At 36.7% G+C, this 18,246-nt stretch overlaps 1 protein-coding gene across 1 annotated transcript in view; it reads left to right on the top strand.

Annotated features, from left to right (window-relative positions):
- Positions 1-17,987, top strand: part of LOC134211937 (sarcoplasmic calcium-binding protein 1-like) — a 51,352-nt gene extending 33,365 nt beyond the window's left edge. The window contains exons 5-6 of the mRNA XM_062689351.1: positions 13,938-14,090; positions 15,619-17,987. Of these exons, the coding sequence (XP_062545335.1) occupies positions 13,938-14,090; positions 15,619-15,741 (276 nt within the window). The 3' untranslated portion in view covers positions 15,742-17,987. The remainder of the gene's footprint in view (positions 1-13,937; positions 14,091-15,618) is intronic.
- Positions 17,988-18,246: the final 259 nt, after the last annotated feature.

Below are 18,246 nucleotides of genomic sequence, written 5' to 3'. Positions count from 1 at the left end.
TTGGTACTAAATTGGTACTTTTTGATACTTTTTAGATAAATACCCGAGTAGCACAATTTAGACCGATTTGGTTGCAGCAACTCATATATGACCGGATTTGGTCGTACATAAGTGGCAGCAACTCAGTTATGACAAGTGTGCTGCTTGGGTACACCTGCGGCACCTAAAACTTCTCGTTTGCTGGGTGGCGTTTTGTTAATTTCAAACCTCACTTTCCTTTTCAATGCCCGAAAATCTTTCCGTTAAGTACATATATGGAAAGGTTGAGATAAATTATTTATCTTAAGCCTCCTTGATTAATTGCTTTCTAGCTAGGTGGACGAATTTTGGTCCCCCACAGTACTTGTAGTTTGCATTCCAATGGACAAGCTGTCAGCATTTGATATGTTGCTTACTTTACTTGAGCCGTTCGCTCTCAATGTTCGTTCTAACAACCAATGATACATGAAAAATAACTAAGGCACCAAATGACAGAGAGTTGGTATGCAATCATACCATCTACTGGAATGATTTAACTAAATTACAAATATATAGAGACAGTTAAACACTCGTGTTATCATGTTTATTACGTGCTTCACGCGTATACAGTCAATTGAGGTCAGTACTCGTTACGAAACACAAAGCTATTGGGCTATAAGCTCAAAGGCTTATATTTGCTACTATCTTTTGATTCGAATCATTTTTCTTAGGAAATATCGGAAAAAGGTTGCTGTTAGAAGGTGTATAGGGTCGACACTTTTGTTTTATTTGCCCAACGTTGGGATATATCTATACAGAAACTCTTTGTAGACAAAGAAGCATAGATAGAAGACGCATGTTATTTTCATCAACCAGGGATACAATTTCTGGATTTTGGTAACGCAAAGTTGCAATACCATGCGTCTCCATGTGAAGTAGGTTCACTTTTCATGCGAGTGGGTGATATACTTCCTGTAACCGCATAGTTGTCCCATCTTTGCTGGGTAGTATATAAGTTCCCCCATACACACGCGACAAGACTGTCGCTGTAGTTGGGCGACAGCGATTGTCTGTTGGTAAAGAAGCGCCAATGAAACCTTGTATGCAGCGATAAAGTCGCGGCGCTTGCGACAGTCGCGATGTGTATTTTGTCCCTTATCGAAGCTTTTCACAGTCCCTTCAACCCACATACATTCTAGCTTTCTACATTCTCCTTATCTCAAAATATCTCTGTTTTTCTACCTACATATCTGGTGTGTTCTAGGCATATTTCGTCCAAGGTTCACTCTGCCTATGTCGATATATTCAAATTTCTAGGCTACTAGAACTTCTTTGAGTAATAACAAACACATCAAAAACAAGAAATGACATTTGTTTTGCAGTCGTTTTTCATATCAACGAATTGAATTATCTTTATTTGCGATATTTTCGGCCCTGGGCCGGTTCTTCACGTCACATCATAGCAACGAGCTATTTTCGATTTAGTAACCATTTCGATGCTTGTTTTTGTTCCATCCTTCGATCTCTCCGACTATATTTTCAATCAATCGTCTGAAACACAAATGGCGTAAAAAAAGGGGGCGGGGCGGAACAAATAATTGACAAAAATCTCACAGAATCTCAAATATCAGAGCAAATATTAGTATTTTACTAGTTTTTTTATTTAATAGGCTCAGTCGTGTAAGACGCTTTGCGGAGCCGTAATAATAGAATTATTAAACTCTCATAATGATTGAGGTTCCATTTTTAATGGACCCCACAATATCAACAAATCATCTTCGTTTCTACTTTTATCAAGTTAGGGATTTTCCTGGACCTTTCAACTCACCGTCCCACCATGTAATTCAATGTTCATTCAAAATATGTTTTTGCCTTTCTCGTACAACAAAGTTGTACCGAAAGGCTATATGATTGCATCAAAAAAGAACTTTTGATAGAACGTCCGGAGACCCATAGTGTTATATACCGATCAACTCCGCTCGACGAACTGAGGTGATGTCTGTATGTGTGTATGTATGTATGTGTGTTTGTGTGTATGTGTACAAATTTTGTAGACACACTTTTTGGAACTTAGCATTATCCGATTTACTCGCAACAAGTTGCATTCGACGGGGAATGCGGTCCCATTGTTTGCTATTGAAAATTGGCTCGATCGGACATTGCATTTCGGAATTATTGAAAAATCATTGTTTTTTCCCAAGGGTCCCCCCTTGGAAAAAAAATTCAAAACCAAAAAAAAAATTTTTCCGAAAATGATGGCGATGCATTTTAACTAATCTAAAAACATGCAAAATGGTCGAAAGAATGTGATCTATTCTCCTAAAGAGCTTTTTTGACCTTTCTAATGTGATTCTTTCAATATATTTTATAATGCACGAGAAAGGCATCATCACTGCTAGGTGGATTAATCTGGGTTTTTTATTTATATGTTACAAAAATAACCGACATCCTCCTTTCTATCCTTACATGATTATTGCACGGCCTTCGCAACCTTCAAAATGCTCTCAAATATCGGAATACCATACAATTATCACGAAATTAGGAAGAAAATAAGGCCGCTTTATTTAAATGTTTTTGAAGTTTTTCTGTATGTCATACAAACGTAAAGGAATCCAAAAATTGCATAGCAGATTAAGAATAATTCATGAAAATACAGTCGACTCTCTACATCTCGATGTTCTATATCTCGATATCTCTCCCTATGTCGACGCTTTCCCCAGTCCCTTCAATCTACATACATTTGGGCTTTCTACATCTCGATAATCTCCCTATCTCGATATCTCTCTATCTCGATGTGTTCTGATCATATTTTGTTCATGATTCACTCTCCTTATATCGATATGTTCATTTTTTAGGCTACTAGACAATCTTTGGACAATAACAAACACATCAACAAACGACAGGAAACGACATTTGTTTTGTTGTCGTTTTTCATAGCAACGAGCTTTTTTGGATCTAGCACCCATTTCAATTTTCCTCCCATTCCTCGATCTCTCCCTATCTCGATGGTCCCTTCAATATCGAGATGTGGAGAGGCGACTGTACAATGAAATACGCTTAAACCAGATACGATTAAAGGACATCGCGATTAAGAATTCTAACCACCACTTTCTACACCACTTCCCATAGAAAAAAAAAAGTGGGCACCACGCATTTATCTATAATTAGTCTAGACTTAGACTAAATCACACCATTACTGGAAAACAGTTTAATTTTTTTCATATTGAGTTATGTTAACAGGAAGACAAATGAGCAGCGAAGGTATAAAAACCTTCTGTAGCCATGCACCCCTCCCCCTACCCTACCCTACACCGGGACTCTAGCTACGCCTATGATTGTTTCAAAAACTGCATGTGTGACATTATTGGCCAAAATTTTTGTATATTCCCGAATCCTCGTCCAAATATGAGTTCTCTGGCAAAAACATGAATAATTTGTTTTGTTCGGAAACGTATGAATTTTTTGTTTGTTTATTTGGGAAACTACATATGCACACGTACTTTGACGAGCAATTATGGAGCACAGCTTGCCGTTTCCGAAACGAAAGTTTCCCAGTGACATTGACTTTCGCCTATAACTTTTGTTCTGTATCGAAGAAATCTAAAGATTTGGTGCCAATTTGTTCAAAAACAGTTTCTTGTTATTTTCTCGGAGTTGCCCTTTCCTGTCAAAAATTGTTATTCGCTCAATCGATTCATTATTTTATTTAAGGTCAACCTCCCAAAAGAACCCATATTGTTTGACGCCTCCAAGTATTTTAAAAATTTAAAATAAAAAATCTAAAAAGTGCTATTTTTGGAGATTGGCCTAACATTTGCCCTACATTTGACGAACAACGGTTGAATTTTTCAGATCGGTTCACACGTGCAGCACTTTTTAGGTTTTTTCGATTTTTGAAATAATTAGAGGCTTAATCCCTTTTTTCTTGATTGATGACTTGTGAGGGAAGTCAGATTTTTACTTTTTTTGGAAAAGATGTTTAATTGTTTGTTTAAGGCTTACGAGGTTTAAAAAATAGGAGTTCTTTGGGAAAGTTGACCTTAAATAAGCCAAAGAATCGACTGAGACAATAAAACGAGATACAATTTTTGACGGGAAAGGTCAATTGTGTAAAATGGATATATGCAGTTCCTCAAACAAATAGCTTATTTAGTCTTCGGAGCGATGACACAACATAAACAAACTTAAAAGTGACAGTTTGAAAATTAAATACATAATGATGGCTGGGCTACCCATCAAGATCAACAAAACATGATTCAAAAATTATTCGATATCTGTCAAAACTAATCTTTCTCTTCAGGCTCGGTTACATGAATATTATTAAACTGCCATTTTGTAGTTAATTTCATTTCATTCGCGAATAGGACCGAAGCTTTAAATGATTAATCCGACATTAGAAAAATTTTCGCCAAAAACAGGTGAGATACCGTTGAAAAGTTTTTAGTGGAAGTCGATATTTTTTCTATCAAATTTTCAATTTTCCGATATTTGGCGGGATTTCGGCAACGAATAAGAATGATTCGAGAAAATTTACCAAAAACTCGTCGTAAGTTTTACTACGATTCAACGAAAGCATTTCCGAAATCTCAGCTAGTGGATTTGCAGCTGCCGTAATATTTCTGATTTTAAGTGGGAAAGGAAAATATGATGCAGTTATTCGCCCATTGCAAGACGAGAACACCTCTCCTTATGCTATGAGTGAATTAGATAGAATTAGAGGCGAAAGTTTTTTGAGATATGTTGTAATACTGCCAGAAAGTCTATTCTGCTCATTTTATGATAATTGAGAACAAAATTGGTGCGGTATCTAAGATGGCCGCTAATATTGATCGGTCCGAGGATCGGTGACTGAAATTTGTTGGAGAGTTTATTTTATATACACAATTTTATGCATCTTATCTTTACTTTGAAGCCAAAGTATGTTATCAATATCACCCTTAAACAAATTCAACCGAGTTTTCAATGTTTTGTGGAAAAAAACATTTCCTTTCTTTCCATGTCTATGAAAGATAATTTTCAAAATGCCACAAATTTTCTTCCTAGGATGGGAACTTGAATTACCCCCAGAAGACGCAAACAGGGCTCTTCGTTGGTTCGCTTGTGGGTTCCTCATCGTTTGAAGGTCGGCATCTGACATATCTTCATAATTTTCCGAATTCGTTAGGTAACCAGCTGACGGAACCCGCTTTGCCTCGGTATCTTCTCTTTCTTCCACTTCACTTTCTTTATCTTCCACTTTGCTTTCGTTCTCAAGATCTTCTCTTCCGATTGGTTCCAAATGTTCCGTAACTGCGTTATCCAATGGTTCCACAAAGTTATCTTCCTCCTATTGTTCAATGATCTTATCCGCCTATTCTGAGTCATGATCAACTATAACAACTCCAGACACAATCCCAGCATATTAACTGGGATGGGATTGGTTTTGGTTTACACCCTCACCTCGCTGGAATACCAAACTTTTTTTGGCTCCATATTCTTCCTAAGCGATTCCTTCATTTCTTCCAGAGAAATGAACTTGACGAAAATCGAACGTTCATGTGCCGCTTCCATGACCGTCAAATTGGTGTCCAACTGTTTTAAAAAGTTTCCAATCTCCGTCCATGTTGGTCCCATGTTATCCGCTGGGAATTGGAACCGAACAGTGTTAACAACGTTTTCATCCATCGTTTTTCCATTTCTATTGAAAATGCTCAAATCGGCATAATAAAGCATTACCGTCGTACGACCAAACAACAAAGCGCACACTTGACTCTATTCATACAGCTTTTTTTCTGCTGCTGAAAAATAAATCACTGCAATCAAGCACATCTGCACTCATCTATACGAGACGAAAGCAGAAACAATACTGAACTTAATGGCTTTGCGAGACAATGATTACAGAAACATCTCCAGAATGATAGTGTCTACCACCATAAGCAGGTTTCAGGGCCCTTCAAGGAGGGGCCGGTTTTGGAACCGTCTGGAACCATGTATTTTTTTTCCAAGACGATGGATAAATAATCTAGCGTTCATGAATCCGTTAACTAACGAGTTCACGGTGTTTTTTTTTTTCGGGAACGACAGTCTTCTGGAACGTTCCGAAACGTTTTTTTTTTGCGTGATTAAAGATACAGGACTGTTAGACTGACTGGCGAATTTGTAACAGGTTCCGAAGGTTCTGCGAAAAAGACATCTGTATGGCCATATTTCTGAGTATAGCTGATTTTCGATCTGCTGCCAACAATAGTCGGCATCTTAGTTCTAGTTTCTGGAGAAACCATAAAGCATGATGGAAGTAAACGTCACATAAAATGACAAGCAGATGAAAAAAGCATTTTTAACATACCCTCGGAAAACCCGGAACATCTCCGGTAGCCAAGGGCCTGATTTTATCAAAATCGGATTATTCGGATTATATAAATCGCCATGCTAATTTGAATTTCGACAAATTTTTGCTTACCTCGATTTTTTGTTTAACCCCTGTACGTACGTATTTTCAATTACGTAAGTTATTGAGAATCAACAAATATCTGGAGCGCACTTCCAACTCCATCTACTGTTTTTTATTTGCGATCGTCTCGCAATCGTCTCCGGTAAGAAAAAACTGGGAGCAAAGAACATTGAAACATTTTCAAACGTTAAAAACTCCTCATAGAGTTAAATATTGTACCGCTCATAAAAGAATCTACTCCTCCGCTCATTTTTAGCCGCAACAAAAAATAAACGCCAGATAGTCGACTAAGGAAAACATACCTCCAAAAAAAAAGCTGCTTTGATATTTTTGAAAATTTTGCCGCCACGTGATGGATTTTGGCGGTGAAAGCATTCACGTGATATAACGTGCTATTTATACTGCGAAATCACGAAAGTTGTCATTTTGTCGAAAGGCACAATATTGTGAAGAGGAAAAATAATGGCAGCAAATTCTAGCCAACTCCGATCGATAATGAACACATGAATTTCAAAAAATCATGCGTTACGTTTAAATCATACAATTAAATACACATATCCAAAAGTAGGTCGATTACTCAGGGTTCTACTATTTAATGCAATTACTTTAAAAACTGGTGTACACAAATCGAGTTTATGAACATATTAATAAGTTAACACTCCGGGTGGTCAATACCCGAAAAGAAGCAATTAACTTTGAATGAATTATTTATGAGTGTTTAATAGCGCTATACCTAACGCTGTAGGCTTGAAACTTACATAACAAAAATATATTTTTAAATTTGAAATTGATATAGATTACCACGGGATAATAAAGTACTCCTGGAGATCCAGTTTGTCCCAGACCTATCCTTTTGAAAACTAATTTGACGTCCAAACCGGTCGGATTTGTCAAATTGATCAAATACGGCAGCATGTGTCGTCTCACCGTTTGCTGCTAGTGACATTTTAGAATTTTTATCTTGATTGATATAAAAAACGGGACCCCTGATAATAACAACGGAATCACAAATTCTCAATGCATTAACACGTTTTCAATACACCGCGGTGTGTTCAAGATGATTTACTTCACATCAGAAATAAAGCACCATGCTGCTCCTTCCACCATAAAAAACGAACCTACTGAGACTTTTGGATCATCAAATAAAAATTTATGACCAATTCACCCGTCACCAATAAAACTAGGTGTCGCACGCCATGGATAAAAATGGCTACATTACACACATATCACTCAGCGAGCGAACATGGCGTTAAAATAACAATTAATTATTTCTGCTCTCAACTTTGCACTATCTGCTCCGCGATCGCAGAATAGATAAATAAAAGTTTTCCTTCTGTTACCCGGTATTTTATGGGGCTGCTTCAGACGATGGTTCTATTTTTTCCACCGTTTGGCTGTGTTTTCTTTTCGTTAATCTTAAAGATACATCATTCCACCGTACTCTAATCACCAAAAGACAAGGCATCATGCTGTACGCATATAATTTGAGACACTCCTTTTCTTTTAATACCAGTACAAAGTCTCTATCTCGATTCCGCGAATTACTGTTGTTTGATAGCATAGGTTTTAATTTTAAATTCGTGGATTGGTAAAATGGTTTAGTCACTCACATCCAACTAATCTAACCGTAGTAACGGAACAGTTGACTTTACCTTGCGTTAGAAATGGGTTTTCCCTAAAAGGATTCAAAATTATATTTCATCCAAACTTAACAGGTGCACTGCACCTTTGAACAGAAGAGAAGGAAATTCCTAAGCCGCAGCGCGTTGGAGCAAAAGGACGCATCTTTCGTGGCCTACTATGTGTATCCATCATCATCGTCAAGCGCGTGCGGTGGTGGTCGGATGTGGCAGATCGGATGGGTTGAAGAAGTTTTGTATGTTACCCCTACCTAATGTTTCCAATAGATAACCAACTCAGTAAGCCAAGCCGCGCGAATAAGCTCAAGTAACAAACGGGTACCTTCCCGTGCATGGATGCGGAATTATGGGAAAAAGGTTCACAAGCAATGATGCGCTGATATTGAGGTGGCATGAGGCTGCTGGTTGGTTTGGGGTGGGGCGCAATACTCCGACGGCAGTCTACCCAGGACAGCGCAGCCGGTCGATGGTAGTTTGTAGTAATATGAGAAGAACCGCATGCCAAACCAAATTAACAGAGATTCGAAGGAAAAATGCGTACGGGTGTTGTGCTGCTGTTGCTAATTAAATGTAGCGCGTAGATGTGTGTATATTAAAAATAGATTACATCGTGATTCCCGCGATTTATGTTTTTTTTTACCCTGCTGATGATTATTATAAACCGAAATAAGTGGACCGGACGGCGGTAGTTGAGCACACTTAAAATAACAATAACATGTGCAACCGCAACGTCAGCTCTGTGGATCGTGTTCCGTGGTGTGCCTAATAGGTTTCAAAATTACGCTTGCGGTCTGATTGATTTTTGCCATAAAACTGGAGGTCATGTTTGTTAATAGGAGGAAACATGTGGAAAATCGAATAATGCTAAACAGCAACTTGTTGTTGCTTAAGTGAAGTTCTATAAAGACAATAATCAGCGAAGCAATCCATAGAAAGAATGATAGTACTTTCTAATTTTGAAAACGGCACATCAGCATATCCTTCTTAAACGTAGTCATAATCACGTTTGTAGGTTACAATTATAGTCTGGGTCTTCGTCATACTATATGAAATCCAATTGAATTAACATTTTCGGGATCCACTAAGTGGATGAAAAGCTAAAAAGGTTATAACCTTCAAATCGTTTCTAATAAAAAATGAATAATGAAAAATGCAGCAAATGTTGTCACACTTTTTAGTGTTTTGTACGTAGTTGTATGTTTGCCTTCAAATTGCTCCGCCGTAAGGAGTACAAACAGCTTTCATCCGCTTTGCACTTCGTTGCGTGAGGTGCAACCACCGTATCTTCAACGCTGCACTTTAGACTGTAATCCATCTACCAACAGTGTAGAAACGACTAGAACTTCTCTAGCGAGTGTTATTTTTTACCTGATCCAAGGAAATATTGACTGTTCTCTGCAGCTCTGGCAAAAGAATCAATGAACGCTTTAGAATAAACAACTACAAAATTTGATTTCAACTGCCATTCTGCACATCGTATAAGCCGACTCTCTACATCTCGATGTTCTATATCTCGATGTAACTTGCTATATCGATGGTTTTCTTGGTCCATCAATCTACACACATATAGATATATCTCTATCTCGATGTGTTCTGGTTCTGATCATATTTTGTTAAGAATTTTCTCTCCTTATGTCGATATATTCAAATTCTAGGCTACTAGACCACCTCGGGACAATAACAAACCCATAAAAAACAAGGAATGACATTAAAAAACAAAACAAAAAAAAACAAATTTTGTTTGCTGTAGTTTTTCATAGCAAAGGGCTTTTTGCTTTATATAGTACTAATTTTTTCAGTAGAAAACAAAAGTGGAAAACAATAAATTTTACGAAAAAGTTTTAGTCGGCTTTAGTCAGCTTTTCAAAAACTCAGTAAAATGTGTGTGTTTTTAAGTCACTTGAATTAGAGTTAATTTAATCATATTTATCAACAATACAAATTAAAAAAAAATACAATAGGGAAAGTGCACCGGTTTTGGCCAACTTAGTGCCTATTTTGGCAAACCCTGAAAAATACATATTTTTCCAAAATAATCGATCAGTTAAAAGAATTTTCGCGTTGAATAGTGAGGGATATATCTCTTGTTGGAACTAATAAAACCCTCCCGAATTACTTTATTTTTGGAGTTATTTGCAAAATTTGTCAAATTAGAAACATGGCCAAAACCGGTACAGTTCCCCTATATGCCAGTCAATCAACGCAATTGACAAACCTGGGGCTTCTCAACTCTTACATGTTGTTGCTTTACTTTGATAAGGACCCTAGCTTTATTTGCGTTATATTTAAATCCTTTCCAACAACAAGCTGCAAGTCAAACAGCAAGTGCCCTTCGACGTTCGACAAGCTGTGTTTTAGTTGTAGCAAACGCATTGCTGGAGGAGATTTCTTCAATTAGATTAGTAGCTACCTTACTACCTACTTCTGATTCTCTAGAAGGGCCGTCGTCTCGGATGGTAATTGGAGAAAATTAAATTGGAGCGTCCAGCAGATGCTTATAAACTACTAGCTTTATGTACCCGGCCTTGCTCGGAATTGCCAGTTTGATTCGCAGTTTTTTTTCACAATCGGAAGATGAATAAACCAATTGGTCAACAGGATAATTGCGTTTTCTTATCGATACTTCATCATTTGATCAGAAGAAGGCAGATTTCATTTGAAAACATTGACTGATTTTGAAGAAGAGATCAAACCCATAATCGCCTTATTCCGGGCAAACGTTTATTTCTAAAGAAGGAAAAACATCCACCGATGCCTTATTCCGGGCAAACGTCTATTTTCAAAGAAGGGATCACATTCACCATCCAGAAGGAAACACATTAATCATTGCTTGTCACTGGGCAAACCATAATTTCGATAAATGGTTAAATTGATCGATAACTAAACAATACAATAATGGGTTCAGAAGTTAGGCTGGAGCATACACACAAACATACAAACATTGAGTTTTATATATCTCGGTACTTATTCAAAAGGACGTATGTGATTTTGTAAACAAAGATGCATACGTCGATTTGTCAAATATGATGGCACTCCTACGCAAACCAACACAACGAACATGTAGCCGAAACCTCCCCTACCTGTATGTGGCGATGGTTTGCGTGGGAGTGCTATCAGATTGCAGAAATCAACGTTTAAATTTTTGTTTACAAAATCACATACGTCACATACGTTGAATAAGTATCCGAGATATATAGATAGCTAATAGCTATATGTATTCGGCTTTGCTAGGGACTGAAAAGTAAATTATTCAATTAAAATGTCCAATGCTGTAGCACAAAACCCACAGAGGTAGATCTACCGCTCATAGAATTGTTCCTTTGTATCAATCTATTTTTATATATTTGTTTGGCCCTTCTACCTTTTCAATAAACATCTTCCAAAATAGAGAATAAGTGTACCAAATCTGGTTGTAATTTATCCTGGGAGTTACACTGAATTGCTCATTTTTTTAAAGACAACCCTTCCCCATAACTTCCCTTTTTCCCCAATGACCCTCCCACCTCCTTTGTTATCTTCTCCTTGGGATAGAAAATGTGTACACCAATTTTGGTTGAAATCGGTCCTGGGAGTTAGGTGTTACACTGAATTGCTCTTTTCTAAATACAACCCTTCCCCTTACCATCCCTTTTTCCCAATGATCATACCACCCTTTGTTATTTTCTCCTTAGGATAGAGAATGTGTACCAAATTTGGATGAAATCGGTCCAGGGGTTCAAAAGATACACTGAATTGCTTGTTTTCTGAACAATACCCTCCCCAGCCCCTCCCTCTTTACCAAATTACACTTCCATATGATCGACTACTCTTAGTGAATATGTGTACAAAATTTGTTTGATATGGGTACTGGGGTTGGGAGTTACACTGAATTGCTCGTTTTATAAAGACAACCCCTCCCCCATACCCTCCTTTTTTACAATGACCGCCCCACCCGCTTTGTTATCTTTTGTTTAGGGTAGAGAATGTTTGTATCAAATTTGGTTGAAATCGGTGCAGGGGTTCAGAATTTACTCTGAATTACCGTTTTCTGAACCATACCCCTCCTCCAGACCCTCCCCTTTCAAAGATTACACTCTCATATGGTTGTCTCCTTATATTGAATATGTGTACAAAATTTGATTGAAATCGGCCCTAGGAGATGCAAGTTACACAGATTTTTTCGTTTTCTAAACAAAACCCCTCCCCCTTTTCCAAATGACCCTCCCACCCCCTTTGTCAACTTCCCCTGAGGATAGAGAACGTGTGTACCAAATTTGGTTGAAATCGGCCAAGTGGTTCAGAAGTAGTTAGCGAACATACATACATAGATTGGTTTTTATATATATAGAAGAGAAGAAGATACAACGATAATTTGGAAATTAGATTGAAACTTTCACAACACGAAACCGGAATGTATGACTGAGTGTGTGTGTTTTTAAAACTAGAATCGTTTTAAAGGAGATATAATAGTTTTATAATAGTTTTAATTAAAATAAAATTAATTTAAAAAACCTGATTAGTCCACCAAGAACTTGGGTAACTTTTAAGCTCATAGTCCGATCTGGCCCATTTTCGATAGGAAATAAAAATACAGAATTCCTCGTCGAATGCAAATAAATCGATTAAGAATAAATGCCTGAAAAAATTAAAGACATTTTTGTAAATATTGCAATGTATATATCAGTGCTATTTTAACATTTTAATGTATAAGAAAAATAGATACACCACAGAGTGGATAAAGCAAAACTTTTAAACAAAACCATCATAAGGAAACCAGTTTGCTCCTGAGAAAAAAAAACAATATTCATATTTAGTTTCTAAAGTATCTAAATACATCCAAACGCAAAATCCTCTATCCTCTGTTCCAATTCATTGAAACATTTAGATGAGACGACCTTTCATTGTACTATTCAATGAAATGAAACTTTAATGTTTAATAGAGTAGGATTTGTCATGAAAACACAAACACTAAGTCCACTAACCATTTCCCCCACACATATTCCACAATGCTGTTGATGATTTGTGGCTTTGTTATGGCCTCTCCGTTGCAAAGGCTATTTGAATCTAACTGACTACATGAATACATGTAAATGGGCATTGTGAATCGTGCGGCAAACGAGATGATAAGTGGCGATATCTGGCTATTACCACACTCGCAACCATTCTTTAACCAGCCGTAGGCTCCCATGTTTCAATTATCACGTTGTTGGGTGTCGGAAACGGTTATGCCAAGAGTGAATGAGGTTGAACCCTTTCTGTTCCTATTCGCCATGAGACATTTCATATCCACTTGAATAGTGATATGCTAATTCTGTAAACAATTCTCATGAACAACCAGTAAATCGGGAAATTTCAAATTATATCCACGATTGTTCAACATCATATTTAAAAAGTTACTTTGTTTCAAAAAAGTTTTATAATGCTTCATTCTGTATTTTCGTGTTTCACCTTTTGTTGACTTTTCATCATAAGCATGACAAACAGAGGGTATACAACCGGAAAGAACTCTGTCACAATATTATACATAATTAATAGGCACCTTCTCGGTTTGGATTCAACTACCGAAAAATGAAATGATAAAGCCCTGACCTAAATAAATGTTCTTTTACCAAGGGCAATGTATAAATCAATTCACAGCCAATAAAAACGGAGCGGAACAAAATGATTACTCGTAGTGTTATTACGAAAATCAAATCAACTAACAATTTCGGATTGTAAATCTTCACAATAGTCTAAAAGTAAATTGGTGAACTTCCCATTCCACTACAAATTGTTGATGAATTGCGTATAATTGAGCAGACCGTGTGAAATGCTCGGGTCTCGCATGCAGAAAAAAAAATGATTCAAAACGTTGTTAACTGCCAGACGGCAAATCCGAACAATTGCGAAACTAACAGCACGATTTTTCTTTTTCCCCCGGACTCCCACAGGCCATGAAGGCTTTCATCGATGCCCACTACCAGATGATGGACATCAACAACGACGGTCTGGTCAGCATAGAGGAGTACCGTTACAACTGCATCTCCAGATTCGCCCTGGACGACATCAAGCAGGTCGATGAATCCTACAACCAGCTCGTCAGTGTGAGTATCAAAAAATGTTAGCACTTTGTCTTTGCCAGGATTGGTTTTGGAAAAATGAAAGTTGATGGAGACGCGTGGTTGGTTGCACATTAGTTACAATACCGTTCGATAAGCTTCAATAGTCCTCGTCTGGTTAAATTTGAATGATTGCAAAAATGTCCAATTTGTTGTTCCAACCATACTTATACACATTTTGATTACAAAAAGAATAATATATCTTCCCGTTTGTTAGCTTTTCCCTTTACGAATGAAGGAATTTACTTAGTGAGAATTCTCGGTATTGTAAATTCTGAGGAAAGCACTTTTTTCAAGGCATTTGTTTAAAACTTTCGACTAGAAAAATAAATGCTTATTCAGACCTGAAAATTCAAACCAAATATTTTGGAATTAAGGTAGGGTTCTGCTTTTTATGGTCTTCCGGTATTTCAGAAAGAAGATCTTTGAATTCCAAAGAACCATGGAATTGAAAGATCTTAAGGTATACAGAAATGTTTGCAAATCCTTGGATTTCTAAAGGATTCATAGAGTTCATTAGTTTTTACTCTGTAAAGCAGACGTCTTTCTTGGACGTCTGATTGACTTATGACCCTCTTATGACCCGGGGAATATATCAACAAATCGGAAAAGAGAAACGCATAGGAACGTCTCTGTAAAGCAGACGTCTTTCTAGGATGTCTGATTGACTTATGACCCTCCTATGACCCGGGGAATATATCAACAAATCGGAAAAAGAGAAACGCATGGGAACAATAATTTGATTCCTTGTGTCTGAAGTTGAGCTTCCGCTTCTCCCAGGAAAAAAAGTGGAAGTTTTTCAAACATTTTGGTCAATCGATATGTGCACAACTGTGAGTCGCTTCGTTGGTTTTTGATGAATCTTTTCTTGTCACTTTCCGCCAGCAATAGCAAAAACAATCATTCACAAAATAAAGTTCGATTCTTCTAATATATGGAAATAAACAGTGCATTTTCTTATAACGCTTCTTGTGACCCATTTTTGATGATTTTCGCAGTAAAATGCTCATCTCTTTCAGTGTTGGTTACGATCGGTTAAGATTTGAAAAAAATGTGATATATGAAAGACGAAAAAGACACCGATGTTAAAAACTCAATGAAGTCAGATTAAAAAATGCCTATTTTGTAATCATCGTGACTCGATGAGATGTTCTCAACAAATATAAACTCATTTTAATGATAAGTTTGCAAGAAAATTTCTGATTTGGTCAGCAATTCACAAAAATTAAAATGAGATGCTACAGAAAACAAGAAATAGTCAGCGAAATAGCCGCTCGACTAAAGTTGATGAATATGCGTCCAAAAATTTGTTTTTAGCTTTCGTTTGCCACAACTTTTTTAAATATCAACGGATTTTTACAATTTTTTTATCATTGGAATGTTTTCTCTACAGCTACCATGGGAAAGAAAAGGTTTTAAATTTAAATTTACGCATTTTTACCGTTTTAGTTACAAGTTTTATTCAATCAATTTGTAGATCTGCAACTAACGTTCCCTTTTTTCACAATTCCAGGACGAAGACAACAAGCGCGGCGGAATCACCCTGCAGAGATACCAGGAACTGTACGCTCAGTTCATGGGCAACCCAAGCGATAAGTGTCCAGCCGTCTTCCTGTACGGCCCAATCCCAGAATAAGCCATTCAAACCAACATTCGAAGATTCACCATTTCATCCCAAAGAACCACAAAGTACCAACACACCCGAACTGTGCGCTTCTGCTTGACGGAAAACCAAATTCCATCAATGCTTATTCGTTGGGCGAAGGCCGTAGAAGAACATCATCAACAACAACAGCAATTGTGATGCTAGAAGTGAGAAAGAGGAAAAGATCTAAATCAACTTCTCGATCAAACAACATCCTGAGTCGAATACTAAAACATCCCAATCTGATTTGAATAAACAACATCAAAGCAGAAAACCAATGTTAATAGTGTGAACATTTAATAAAACAAAAACATCAAACTACCGAATTCTAGCAATCCCAAACCGATTCAGATAACAGCCCGAATCACAAAAGCCTCTTTCCGCAGGCGGTAGTTGAACCGGTGACCGACAAATCGCACCGCCCCACCCACCAGCTTGGGGCCGGTCCGAATGAAAGCCACGTTCCAATGAAAACAGCCAACCTGGATCACCGGTTGCCATGTAGCACTAATCTGGAACTCCAACGCCCACTGTGGTGGGCGTTGTTTGATTGGCGCGCGTACGCGATCGCGAACATCCAAGTGGGCGCGCGTTGGTCGGCTTTTTCCAACAGCTTTAATTTTTTCGTTCAGTTTTTTCGTTTTTAATTTTTGTTTTGGAACAGCTGGAACAGCAGATTTGCTAGCGCAAATCGTTTTAGCCAGTTCTTTACGAAAATAAATTCGATATTTTTGTTTGAATTTGTACATAAAAACCAAGTGAGAATCAATATCAACCGTTTAACTATAAATCGTGAAACGTTCAATTTGAGAATGATTTTTTTATGGAACTATACTAACTATTAGCGTTTAATGGACACAACAATATATAATGTTAATGATGTTTACTGAAACTACTTTTTTCTACTCTAATTATTATTGTTCATATATGTTACGGTGTTTAAAATATTAGCTTTAATGTTTAAGAAATATTTCTCGCCTCCTTCTTTGAAAGTTTGAAAATCTGTTATAACATCAACAGCATGCACACCAACATCGTGCGAAATTGAGGTTATGTCATAATGTTCGTTTGTAATAATACCATCAAGATCAAGGAAATAACATCAAGCAAATAACAAATTTAAGAAGGTTTGTTAGTTTATAATTATTTAACTACTAGTAATTAACTGCTAAGTGAATGAAAAGACAGAAAATGTTTAAAAAATAGCTAGGTTATGTATTTTTAATGTTACTCAGCGTAGGAATCTATCTTCGAAAACTAAGAAGAAACAACTGTTATCACTTACTTTATCGTACTATTGTAATTTTATGAAACTGGAAACTGAACTAGAACTTGCAGCAAAAGCAGTGATTATTTCCTGACAAATGAAAGCTACAACCAATGTGTAGACAACATCTTCGGTAATGTCAACTTTGCTACTCTTTCTTATCTAGAAATGACAACTCACTAGAGACAAGACGAAAACTAGTTTGACTAAATAACATCACACTTTAACTATAAATAAACAAATATAGTTGCGAGGTAGTTTGTCCCATTAGTTATCCTTTAATTGCGTGTGTCGTAGTGATCCCTATTAAGAACAACAACAAAAATAACAAACAATAACATCTTCAAATGGAAACAACAACAGCTGAAATCTTTTAAACTTTACAGAGAACTCATATTAAGATTTTGAATTTTACTTTTTGTTTAAATAATCACTGTTTTTCCTTCACCTGAAAAACCAGACTTATCCCCATAACTTATTGTAAAGAGAAACTTTGCTTAATTGTATGATAAAAACTCGTCAGAATAATTAATAATAACTTAGAACCACGGAAAATAGCATGAATTATTTATTATCCAAGTTCATTTTTAAGGACGAAATGGTATACATTTTAGAGAACTCCACCACCTAACAGTGTGTATATGTTTTATTCTTAAAAGTGTGCGGTCGTGTGTCCGACCCAACACCTCCGGACCCGGCCAATGGTGCGAAAAAAAATGTCTTAATAAATAATTTGTCTTATTTATACATTCGTATTAAACAACATCTTTTTATACACAGCATCTAAAGGAAAAGATCCCAATTCGCTTGAATATTATCACCATTTATGTTTTAATGTATCACAATTATTTTCGTTTTCCCAAATCCTTTTATAACGTTACACAAGCAAAAACAGAAAAAAACAACAATAAGATAGCAAACCAAAAACAAATTGGAGAAAATATGAGACCACCTTAAGAAACGAAAAGCATTTAGTTTGTTTTATTTATTCAAACTGTGGATCGATGTTCATGCAGACAGGAGGATGGCAGAAATTATTTCTTTTTTGTTGTTTCATGTTTCAGTAAGGAAAGTTAACACTGTATATAATTACGTCATTTTAGAACATTACAATGACAAATTTAATGTTTGAAAAGTCTAAGGTTAGACATGAATAGCATACGTAAGCTAGGCAGACTGAGTAATGTTTGCGAAAAGGAATCCCACGAAAATTATGAGATTCGAACCGT

Source organism: Armigeres subalbatus, chromosome 2, assembly GCF_024139115.2.
Source record: "Armigeres subalbatus isolate Guangzhou_Male chromosome 2, GZ_Asu_2, whole genome shotgun sequence".
Classification (NCBI taxonomy): Eukaryota; Metazoa; Arthropoda; class Insecta; order Diptera; family Culicidae; genus Armigeres; species Armigeres subalbatus.
Note: the sequence above shows the minus strand (reverse complement) of the source record. Positions and strands in the feature narration are given on the sequence as shown.